The 12,424-nt window shown below is 48.8% G+C and overlaps 1 protein-coding gene across 1 annotated transcript; it reads left to right on the forward strand.

Annotated features, from left to right (window-relative positions):
* The first annotated feature begins 8,778 nt into the window (after positions 1 to 8,778).
* LOC123107947 (GDSL esterase/lipase At5g45910-like) lies at positions 8,779 to 11,482 on the forward strand. Its single transcript, XM_044529827.1, has 4 exons — positions 8,779 to 9,133; positions 9,226 to 9,596; positions 9,680 to 9,959; positions 10,983 to 11,482. Exons 1-4 carry the CDS (start codon positions 8,863 to 8,865, stop codon positions 11,207 to 11,209), a joined length of 1,149 nt encoding a protein of 382 aa, XP_044385762.1. The 5' UTR covers positions 8,779 to 8,862; the 3' UTR covers positions 11,210 to 11,482.
* Positions 11,483 to 12,424: the final 942 nt, after the last annotated feature.

The raw sequence follows: 12,424 nt of genomic DNA on the forward strand, positions 1-12,424 counted from the left end.
GCAGCTAATTAATGAGGAGAGAGGGGTTTGTGGTAACTTAGCTAGTTGCTGTAACATCACACATTTTAAGGCATAATGAGTCTATAGCCTAATAAATAAACTCTTTCATGATACCACTCATATGTTACTACTCTATGTTACTCCCACTATGGAGATAGTAACATAGACTAGTAACATCGGCAAATTACTACTCTGTGTTACTCCCCATTGTGAGCAGTCTTAGACTAGTGTCATATGCATGACACTAGTCTAAGTTACTTCCCACTATGACCAGCCTGATCTAGCCTGGCGACGCCATATCCAGCCATCTCCTCCTCTGGTTGGGCAACAATCCTGCTCCTCCAAATTGTGGTGTGGCATCAGGGAATCCAATGAGGTGTTGTGCATGGCGGCCCTGCTGGTCCTTGTGGTGGACTCCGTCACGGGCGGAGCCAGGATTTGAGTATAGGGGGGGCCAAGTTCAACGACGGAGCTACAGTTTCAACATAGGGGCCAATGCAAATAAAAACAATTTTGCTTTTATATAATAATTTACCACTTCGATGCTATATAAAATGATAAAAATATCTACCATAATACTATAAAAAATTATCACATAGCCGTTGTAGAACATGTTTTATTTGTATAAGTTTAAATCTGACTCTACGATGTCAGTAAAATAAAAAGGAAAAGTAGTTTCATCGGAAGAGAATTTAGCTGCTAAACCTTATTTCCATATGGATTATCATGCAATGCCAAAGCGAAGTCGTCTTCCATCAAACGATGCATCAAAATGAAATGACTTTTACGGTGTTTGACGACATTTTCTCTTTATAACCGCTGATCTACAATTTTCAAAATTGGCGTCATACATCACGCAAGCAAAAGAGAAAAAATCTGTTTATATAATTTTGCCATATATAGTACAAGATGAGAATTGAAAATAATAATACAATAATTGATTGCGCTATCGCTAACTGCTTGCCTTAATCACGGCAGCGTCTAACTTTTTTTCTTTTGAGACAATCACGGCAGAGTCTAACTACACACCATTCACAAAAAAGAGTCTAAGTACGCTAGGGCCTATGAGACTTAGTAAAGGCCGGTAGGCATCTCATGGGCCTATTCTTTTTCCTGTTTTTATACTTGAGACAAGGAGGGTCCAGTACGTGGCTTCTCATGGACCTTTTCTTTTCTCCATATTGCTTGAATTTAGGGGGGGGGGGGGGGGGGGGGCTAGTACGTGCAAGTAGATAAAATTGATACGTTTACGGCTAACTAATGCGTAGTTTCCTCGATCGTTAGGGGGGCCAGGCCCCTATTCGCCCCCCTTGTCTCCGCCACGGGACTCCGTCCTTCACGAAGATCTATCGGTCGGGAGGCATGGCGCTGATTTGGCGGCTGTGTGCTCTTGATCTTGCGGTGGCTACGTGACGGGTATGGGCTGAGCTCTCTCCGGCGAAGTGATAATCAGCGATGGGTGCTCCATCGTAGGTGGTTGGTCCCGGTGACAACTCCGGCCTGCGATGGTAGCCTCGCCGTAGATTGTGGTGACTACCGAAAGGTTTCATGAGAGTTCCTCTCTTCAGACCCGGTGGTTGACTTCAGTTGTGAGATGCAAACTATCGACAACGACTTAATGCAGAGGGATGGTTGTACAGCGGTGGCGAACGCGCATGTAGCTGGGGTTGCGAGAAAGTGGTGGTGACAACACATAAGGGAGGTCGATGGGGGTGCCACTCGAGCACCCAGGCTCGAGCTCCGGGGTGAAAACCTAGGTCCGACCCGAGTTGGTTAAACCTGGCAATGGCAATATTTTTATATAGCTACCTTGTTGAAGGCATTGCTCGGATATGCTTGGACTGTTTCTTCAGGGTGAAACCTTAGATCTGACCTTGGATGTTTGGAACCGGTGATGGCGACGATGAGCGTCGTTCCCTTTTTGAAGGTGTTGTTGTTGAAGAACCTCGTCGTTCGTTTGGTGTCATGAGATGGTTGGTACGAATATGGTCATTGTTGTAGTTTGTCGATCATGGATCTAATAGCTTTGTCATTTTTCCTCGCCTACACATAGTTTTGGTCTCATATGACTTTGCTATTTTACCGGCGTTTTATTTGTGTGCGTGTGTTCATATTGGCTGTGTGCATCCTAACTATGCAGAGGCCGGGTGTGGGTTCATTGTGTTTGTATCCTCTTGAAGCTTCATTTTGAGTCAATAAAATACATCCTTTATTGAAAAAAGTTACTACAGAGGCTCTTTGCTCCCAACATTTAGTCAAGTGTTTGATTATCCCGCTTTATTTTTATTCCTATCATGGCTAGGATTTTAAGTGGTGCTTGAAATATTAGAGGAAAACAGATAAACTAAGAAAATCCCAAAAGTTAAAACAATATCCACTTGTTCTCTTGGAACTCATAAAGTAAAGAAAACACAATAAAACTAAAACCAAGACAGATTATTCTCTAGAAATTTTATTTCATAGAGGAACAAAATATTAGTTTCCACTTAAAAAAATCCGTGGCCTACGCGTTTCCACTTCAAAACTTTCCATCACAGCGGGCAGTACGACGTGAAGCCATCTTGTGGTTGGGGGGAAAAGTGTGCATGCACGGTGTCCAATGGATGGTATGTGCATCTTTCGCCTAGTTATCCATTAAAATTTAGTAGTATTCCATTCTTATCGTTTGAACCACGTTGTCACGGGAGGGACTGGGCGAGTGGAGCCTGACCTCCCCCCCTCCCTCGTGTCGCCCCGCTCGGGCGACCCGAGGGGCTAAACCCTACCCCCGCTGCCTCTCTCCCCTGCTCGCCCTCCCCTCGCCGCCGCCGAAGACTGCTGACGCCGAGCAAGCTTGGCGCGCAGTCGATGAGGGTGGTGGCGGGGCCCTCGCCGCCTCGCCTCGTCCGTGGGGGGCTTCTAGATCTGGGGCGGCGGCCCCGGCTGGTGAGGCGTCGCCGGCTTTGGCATCCGGTGGCGTGGGCGCAGGTCGGTGGTTCTCGGCCGTGTGGACGGCAAGATCCCCGAAGAATGCGGGCCAGCGCGCGGTGGCTGCGTGTGCTCCGGCTGCGTCAGATCTGGCCGTCCCCACTGCCCTCCCTCTCCAGCAAGCTCCTCCCCTCCCCAGATCCGGCCTGCCTCATCGAGGGGCCTCGGTCTGCTCGGGTGGGAGTGGGAGTCCGGATGCAGGACCGGGGGAAACCCCAGCCAGCCTTGCCGGCGGCGACGGCGGCGACGGCGGCAATGCCCGCGGGCGCCGCGCACCTTCCTGGAGGCGCCGTTTCAGGTCTTGCTCCCCATCCCCCTCCCCTTTGTCTCCCGGGAGAAATTCTCAATCTTGTTGGGCAGCGGCGACGCCCTTGGCGCCGTAACCTTCTTGAAGGCGCTGTTTTGAGAACAAAGATGGGTTGTGGGCTTCGCTGTGGTGTAGGTGGAGTGTGTCGGCGGCGGCAGCGTGCGTCCAACGGTGGCGGTGTGTTCCTTGATGCTGGGTCAAGGTGTTATGGTGCTCTTCGCCGGGCTGCAGTTTATTCCTCCGGTGCCCTTGGATCTTCCAGGACGGGAGGGGATAGGGTTCCCCTCCTACGGTGGCTGAACTTCAGCTCGTCGAGCGAGCCGAAGCTCCCAATTTGGTCTTGGCCCTAGCTGTTGCCCTTTTGTGCATTCTGACCGCTCGCCCTCTTCCAAGTCAGAACTTTGGCATTCGGTGTTGCTCTGCTCTAGGTGAGTTCGTCGTCGGCATGTCGGGAACGCCTGGTTCCACACAAGTGGTTTCTTCGAGGCCATCCATCTAGGCTCTAGGGTGAGCATGTCCATCGCTCAACGGTGCGGCGCCTTCGAGCCAGGCGAGGAGGCAGGGGCCTTCTTTGACGATGGATCTGGATGGATGTGTCTTTCTTCAAGCCCAGGTTTTGGCAACGGCATGCCTTGCATCGTCGTCGGTGCACTCTCCTGACCAGGTCTTCGCTTTCGCCTTGGTTTTCGGCGTGCAAGAGGATAGTGGCATCTCCAAGCTATATGCTTTTCGCCAATCTTTCTAACTAGCTTGGTGTATGTGCATTGTGAGCTGTTCCCTGGCGCCCCTGTATCTTTGATGTTTATTTTATTTTTCTTTAGTTGGTGTATGGTGTTATTTGGAGTTGTAATCCTGGCCGGTTGATGGCTTTGTTAATTCAAAGCCGGGCTCCTCTTGAGCCTTTGTTCTAAAAAAAAACTGGGCGAGTCTTTCCAACGGGCCGGCCTGGGTGATCGCCGATTCTGTCCTTGACCATGACGAGGCCGACTACGTCCACTTTTGTGCAGTGTGCCATGCATGGCGGTGGTGCTCTACCGATCCGTATGACGACGCGTAGCAAGTGCGGCGGCGGAGCTAGGGGAGGACCGGCACAGAGGAGGGAGAAAAGAGGAGAGGAACAAGTCGAATCAGCTAGGTCGAGGAGGGGAGATTTGATGCAATTCATGGTAAGGTCGGCCTGTCTGGTCTGGCACGACAAATGCGTCCGAGCTCCTCATATCCGCTCCAAATTTGGACTGGATACGAGGGGTGCTGGTCAACCCAGATGTTTGAGGCAGCTATCAGACATTTGTCTGGGTCGCATTTTTCTTTTTACCGGTGTGAGGTGGTCATCTCAATCGCATTTTCTTTTTAATGTTTGGGGTCAGTACGAGGCCCATTCTGCTTGCCATGCCGGCTGCCGCTACTGGAGCGCGTCTACTGGCAGCGTGCACGCGGTGGGCACGGAACCGGTGCCTCCACACGGCGACCACGACAGCCCCATCTTAGGGGTACAGGACTAGCATCCATCGTGGTGAACTAGGAAACGCGTAGGCCATGGGGTTGGGCCTAGTGCTGGGTTGGTATCCGCCCGAAAGGGAAAAGCAGCAGCACACGACATCGATTGGCCACAAACACGCGTATATATCGGGAAAAAAAAGGAACGAACGCTGCCCCCGTTTTGCCGTGCGAACTAGGTAAGTCGGGATGTCGGAGAAAGAGTCCCACGGCCGCGCCCGACGGCGGTCCAGGACCCTGCCGCATCACTGCTCGTTCTGCTCCCACGCGCCCCCGACCCCGACCACCATCACCGCCCATACCCTGAAGCCTTCTAAGGGGTGGGGGGGGGGGGGGGGGGGGGGGGGCAAGCGTGCACGCACGGCTACACCCGAATGGTACGTGCATCAGTTCGCCCAATTTCCACTGAAACTTACTATTTGATTCTGATCTTCTCAACTTTGTTGCCGCAGGAGAGACTGGGCGAGTCTTTCCGACGGGCCGGCCGGGGTGATCGCCAATCATGCCCTTGCCCATGACGTGGTCGACTACGTCCGCTTCCGTGCCATGTGCCATGCTTGGCGGCGGTGTTGCACCGATGCGCGGGGGCTTGATAGCCTGGACTGCCGTCTCCATCCCCGTCGCTGGATCATGCTCCGGGAGCAACTCACACTTGCCCACCGGCGTCGTTTTCTTAACCTCTCCACTGGTGAGACCATACAAGTTGATCTTCCGGAGTTCAACGTCCACAAGACGCTCACATCGACCACTGACGGCCTCCTCATCCTGACCAGTGAGCGCACCCACATTCGACTGCTGAACCCGCTCACGCGCCACCTCATAGAGCTCCCACCGGTGACCACATTTGCAGCCTTTGAACTATATCCACAACCTTTTGGATGGCGGCTTAGCGTGGGGCTCCTGCATTGTCACTGATTCTCTATCATTCATATTATGCTTCCCCTACCCTGGGATCACAGGCATTGCCAAGCCCGGAGATAAGTGTTGGAAGGTTATCGATAAGGACGAAAACTCGAGATATAATACTCCGTTGATGTTCTTGGGCCACTTCTACTGCATCATGGGGAGAGAACTCATGGTATTGAAAATGGGCACACATCCACGGCTGGAGGTGGCTGCCAAGCTGGATATCCCATATTCCTCAATGACAGATACTCCCTCCGTTCCAAATTACTCCTCTCAGAAATGGATGTATCTAGAGCTAAAATACATCTAGATACATCCATATCTGCGACAAGTAATTCGGAACGGAGGGAATACTCTGCACCTCGCGGCCAATGGTGGGGAGTTGATGTTGGTGCACGGTCGGTGTCTACCCTCATATGAAGTGTATTGACTGGAGTTGGAAAAGAAGGCTCTATTTCTGGTCAAGGGATTCAGCAAGCGGGCGTTGTTCATCGGAAAGTGTTTCTCTTTTTCGGTCTGCACAAGGGTTTTCCCCGCCATCAACAGCGTGTTTGGTTCAGGGGAATTAAAGATGGGAAATGAGAGTTAAGGGGTAAGGAGATTAAAAATCCACTGTTTGATTAGAGGGAATGGGAGTTTAAGTGGGAAGGGGACTGGGAGTTGGGGAAGCCAATTCCCACCGATTTCTTCCCAGGGGTATCCTGTTAATTCGTGAGGAGAGTTTTATCCCACGCCAATTCCCATCATATGACAAACAAGGGAATGGGAGTAAAAGTCTACTTCCCATGCCTAATCTCTTCATAAACACCCTTGTGCAAACTCTCATGCCCTTGACCAAGTATTTACCAAACAGGCTGCAAGGGTAGCACTATCTACTTGAGCTTTGATTTCCATGAGAGAACGTATTGGAAATTTTAGGCCTATTATGTGCCACATCGAAGGATCAGGCCCACTAACTACAAGGTCCACGACAACTCCCTAGACTACTACTCGGATAGGGCTTTGCCGTCGCCGCATAGTATTGCTGACTGTCTCTCCTTGTGCAACACTTTCAGAGCAAATCGCGTACGTGTAGCAACAATATTTTGAGTTGTATGTCTTTCATGTTTAGCATTTGTACTTGAGCCTTTTACGAATAGTGTAGTTCAGCTAATTTCTAGGAGGTTCGACTTTCTCTTGTAATCGTGTGCGTGATCTATGTTTCTAGGCGTCTGCATTACTTTTTCTTCTATTAACTCAGTGTATCTTTTTCCGTAAGAACTCAATGCATTGATATGCAAAGTTTGTATTCTTTTGCAAAAAAAACATGTTCATAAGATAAATGCTTTGGTAAATTGCCGACGAAGACACATATGTGTCGAGGGCCATAGGTTACCATATAAGCATCTAGCGCAGAGAGTCAAGTGAAATGCACATATGATAGGGGAAAGTAGTGGCTGCATCCACTTTCGGTGCACCCACGGTGCAGCAACGCAAGAAAACATAGCAAAACACTTTAAAAAAAATGAAACTTTGTAGGAATGTTCATCAATAAAAGTTATGGGCGCTTGAAAAGTTTGGTGGCCAAATAACATTTGAGGAGCTGTGTACAAAAAAGGAAAAATTGCAAAATCTGCTCAAACAGTGCACTCACATTTTGACTATTTTTCAGTGATTTTGTCTTTTTGTACAGAGTTCCTCGAATGTTATTTTACCACCAAATTTTGCAGGCGCTCATAACATTTGTTGATGAACATTCCCATAAAGTTTCAGAATTTTCTGAAGTGTTTTGATATGTTTTATTGCATGGATGCACCGTTGGTGCACCGAGCTGGGGTGTAGAAAAATCACACTCGATATGATAGTTCTTCTCTTTGGAAGTAAATTAGGCAAAACCAAAACATCTGGGCAATGCAACTAAAAAAAGCAGTTGTTTCTTGTATTTTATTTCTTGATAAAAACAATTGTGATAACAAATGAGTTTTAGCAGGAAAATATTACCATGATGCGAAAATAGGTGCAGGATAAGACTTCGTTAAAAGAAGAAAAACATTAAGGGAAGTAAATTTGTGGAGCTAGCGCGTTCATTTCAGCCGCGAAATCTGAGGAAGAAATCTGATGTATTCATGGTACTATCCATAATACGTGCATCAACTGCCCTTGGTCAAACGGTGACCTTGCATCAACTTGAGATATAGTGCGGCTTATCTTGCTACTACCTTGTTATGGCGCGCCTCTTCTCTCGGACATATGGCGTCTTGGATTCAATATGCTCGACGCATGGAATCATGCATCCCGGCCTTATCGGGCACCGAACGGAACAGGACTTTCGTGGAGTATAGGAAGGAGTAGTTCATCAGGACTTTCGGTAGGATCAAACTGGAGGCTAGCTCCCGGTTTGCCGCGTGCACACTCGGAATCTCAGATGATGCCGGAGAAAGAGTGCCACGAGCCCGCCAGACGGCCCGTACGTTGTCGAGCCATGGTGCTCAAAGCAAGCGCGGGACTGTGGCCGGCTCCCAGAGCGGCAGGCGGAGCCCTGGACGCCTTCGCGAGCTCCATGACCAACTCTTTCCGCATTTTTAGAGGTGTCGGGAGAGCGATGCGGAGATCATCGCCGCGAAGAAGGCTTTGGCGGCCAGAGAAGAAGGTGCCACCGACCGTCTGGCCGCCACCAAGGAAAAGGCTGACCTCGCGAACACGCTCCGCAAGTCTGTCACCAAGTTCTACCTAAGTGTCGATGAGTTACCGTCAACCTTATGATTAATTTGTAGCGTGAAGTATGTATTTCCTATGTATGTAGTATGGTTGTGATGAACTATTTCCTATGTACTATGTATTTCCTATGTATGAAGTATGTATTTCCTAAATCGATTTTGCAGTACCGGATTTTAGCGGATGTGCTGGAGATGCTCTAGAGGTTCAGTTAGAGGAGACATTTTATCGCCGTCCTGCCATCAGAGATGGAGCCAAGTGTCGCCCGCCCATCACTCAGATAAAATTCGTTGGGGTATTTTCAAAATCCTAAACTGAGTGTGCAACTAGTAGTACTACATAAAGTCAATCAAGAGTTCCAAGTTCCGAGGGGCTACTATACTATTGCACCGTGTACACTTTTGATCGACCTACTCCTCCTAGACTTTACGCCACGCCGCGGCCACAAGGAACCTTTTGCTCCGCATTCCTCGCCTCCTCCCGATCCGCTCATGAAGCCGGCGCTGCTGTCGCTCGCCGTCGTCCTCATCTCGTGCCTCATGCATAACACGGGCGCCTCCGGCGTCCCCGAGGCCGACCACCACGCACCGCGGTTCCATTCCATCTTCAGCTTCGGCAGCTCGTACTCGGACACGGGCAACTTCGTCCTCCTTTCCGCCGGCTTCCCCTTCAGCCCCTTCAACAGCTCCCCCTACGGGGAAACCTTCTTCCATCGCCCCACCGGCCGGCCTTCCGACGGCCGCCTCATCATCGACTTCATCGGTACGGTGCAAAAGTTCTGCATGTCAAAGTAAAAAGTCGCTGAATAGATGCTGCGTTCTTGCTGATTTGTTGTTTGCACATGACATGCGCAGCGGAGGCGCTGGAGCTCCCGTTGGTGCCGCCTTTCATGTCCAAGGCAGAGAACTTCACCCAAGGAGCCAACTTCGCCATCGTCGGCGGCACGGCGCTCGACGTCGGGTTCTTCCTGCGGCACAACTCTGGGAGCGTGCCGCCGTTCCGGAGCTCCCTGCGCGCGCAGATAGCGTGGTTCCGGAAGGTCGTGAAGCAGTCGCTCAGCTGCAACAGCACCGCAGAATGCCGGGAGCACCTCGCGAAGTCTCTGTTCGTTGTAGGCGAGTTGGGCCTCACCGACTACAACTACATCCTCTCCGGCGGGAAGAGCCTGCAGGAGGCCAAGTCCTTTGTGCCGGACGTTGTGCAGGCCATCATCAGAAGCGTCGAGGTGACAGACACTTCACTTCGTGGCAAATTACTTGTCACTTTACACATTCCTTCTTAATTATGCGCGTGCGTGCATGCATACAGAGGTTGGTGGAGGAGGGAGCGAGGTACGTGGTGGTATCAGGGACGCCGCCGATGGGGTGCACGCCGATGGCGCTGACGAAATACGCGGTGGCGGCGAACGCGACGGAGTACGACCGCCGGACGGGATGCCTGCGGCGGCTCAACGGCCTCTCGCAGTACCATAACTGGATGCTGCAGGAGAGCGTGAGGCGCACGCGTGTGAAATACCCGGGGACGACGCTGGTGTATGCCGACTACCACAAGCCCGTGGCGCGGCTCATCCGGCGCCCAGGAAAGCTCGGTAAGCTTTCTCTCGGAGTCCCCCGCTCTTTCGGCCTTGTTAGTCTTGATTCATTTGTTAGAAACAAGGCAAATTTTAGTTTCATTTCTCGACTGTAGGGTGGTGTAGATCGATCGAGATCAGGATAGCTGCTAGCAGCAATATATAATCGTCAATATATCATCCATGTGTGATTTCTGACTACTACTAGTTCATTATGTGGCGACGTGACCACGAATTCACGCGCGCAGTGGCCTTTAATTAGCAAAGTCAAACTTATTGTTGAGATCAAAAGGAAATGTATATTATTCCCTCTGTTTCTAAATATAAGATATTTTATAGATTTTGATACGGACTACGTTCGAATCTTATTTTACGTCATATGTACCGCATTGGAATCTTTAAAAAGACTTATATTTAGGGATAGAGAGAGTATACTGGCTATATAGATTTTGATACGGGCTACATTCGAATCTTATTTTACTTCATATGTAGTCCGCATTAGAATTTCTAAAAAGACTTATGTTTAGAGATGAAGAGAGTATACTGGCTAGGATTAACTGCAGACGTACACCATCAAGGTCTTTGCAGCTAGTGGCGGAGACAGGCCTAGGGCAGCTAGGGCTATAGCCCAGGCATAGAAACAACTTCCTTTGTAATTTCTTCATGCAAAGCATAAAAAATTATAAAAATTTATCACTCAACATAGCACAGTCCCAGGCGTAGTCTGCATCTAGCTCCGCCACTGTTTGCAGCCGCTAGCTGCGTTTAACCCGGCGCATGAATGCATGTGGGGGTGGTAATGAAAGCTGGCGCATTCAATTAAACGATATTTTCGGTCCAACAAGAGATTCGTTTGGCATCTCGATCGAAAAGCTACAAGCATGGCAGAGCGCGCGGCACTTAAATTTTGTTGGGTTGGGTGTACGTGGGGTACCATGCAAAAATGGAATTTCAAGATATATAGGTCAACTCTGTAAGCATTAGTTAACTCCTGTCTGACAGTAGTAATTAGTAAATAACCATAGATGGTCTGCACTGCAGGGTTCACAGGGGAGCCCCTGAGAGCGTGCTGCGGCGGGGGCGGGCGGTACAACTACAACATGCACGGATCGGCGTGCGGCTTGCCCGGCGCCACCGCCTGCAGCGACCCATCCACCCACCTCTTCTGGGACGGCATCCATTACACCGAGGCCGCCAACAAGTACATCGCCCACGGCTGGCTCACCGGACTCTACGCCCATCCTGCCATACTCAGCTTGCCGCAATAGATACACGATACCGTAGCTTGTACTAGTGGTATGCAGCTTCAAAATGGTCAATATAGTTTATCCTTTTGATGTTTTAAGATGAGCCAAATAGTTTCTTTTTGGAGACAAATCAAGCGAAGCTTTTATTATGACGTTAGAATGTTTACAGGGACGAAAAAAAAATCATCAGGTTTGGCCTAACCAGACATGATGGCCAACCCCAAATATAAAATATACTTCGCTAGATTGTGAGCTTCGAATTTCAAGCTTCTAAACTCCTAAACTCAAATGAGTAAATTAGTTAGTTTGTGTCTATGAGCTAGCACAGCAGTTTGCCTCTTTTTTGTTTTTTTTGGGGGGGGGGGGGGGGGGGGGGGCTGCAAGAATTTCATACTACTTTTATAGCATTATTATAGTTCTTGAGATTTTTTCCTTTCTATGATGCCTTTTGAAAAGAATTGTTCAAAGTGTCCATGTATTGTTTTACCCGCATTTGCGTAGGATTATGTTAATTTTATTCATTATTCCTACTTTCGTATAAATTTTGAACATTTCAGCTCGTATAGGCAGGTCAATGTGTACTGCTGACAATTTGAAAGCGTGCATAAGATTCGGTTCCACATTGGTAAGGCATCATTTGGACCCCCCCCCCCCCCTTTACTGTACGGTTTTCCTTATTGAGTCAATGGAGAAAAAACTAACAAAGAACTACAAGTCTTCACGCTCCAATTTTAAATGGGCAAACCAAATACTTCATTGTTGTCACAACATTTTAAGGGGTCATACACCGTAGGTTAAACTAAATCCTTAGGTGCTTCCACATGTGTATACTTATAAACAAATTAGTCCCTTAACCGCTTCTGTCATTAATCAGACAAAACCTACAAGGGGGCACTAGATGCACTTACAGTCACCCCTTTTTAGCTATTGACGACAAAATAGTAAAAATTTGGTTGTTGAAAGTAAAACTTGAGGATATTGATTTCATGATATAGAGAAAACTCTCCCTGAAGATGTGCATATTGAAGAATTTGTGGGGGATATGCCCTAGAGGCAATCTTATGATGATGATGATATTTCCCTATGTATTTGTGAGTGTTTTGTACTGTCTTTGAACATCATCAATAATATGTATCAATAAGTATGTGACTTGTTTGTGGAACTATGTATTATACGATGACCGTGCTAATGGTCCCTAGTTGATAAGGTTATGCGGACACGTATGCTTTGACTAGT

Source organism: Triticum aestivum, chromosome 5A (genome assembly GCF_018294505.1).
Source record: "Triticum aestivum cultivar Chinese Spring chromosome 5A, IWGSC CS RefSeq v2.1, whole genome shotgun sequence".
Classification (NCBI taxonomy): Eukaryota; Viridiplantae; Streptophyta; class Magnoliopsida; order Poales; family Poaceae; genus Triticum; species Triticum aestivum.

Coding starts and splice junctions, on each gene's coding strand:
- LOC123107947 (XM_044529827.1), top strand. CDS start 8,863: ATGAAGCCGGCGCTGCTGTCGCTCGCCGTCGTCCTCATCTCGTGCCTC. Junction 9,597..9,679: donor CCATCATCAGAAGCGTCGAG/GTGACAGACACT, acceptor GCATGCATACAG/AGGTTGGTGGAGGAGGGAGC. Junction 9,960..10,982: donor CCGGCGCCCAGGAAAGCTCG/GTAAGCTTTCTC, acceptor TCTGCACTGCAG/GGTTCACAGGGGAGCCCCTG.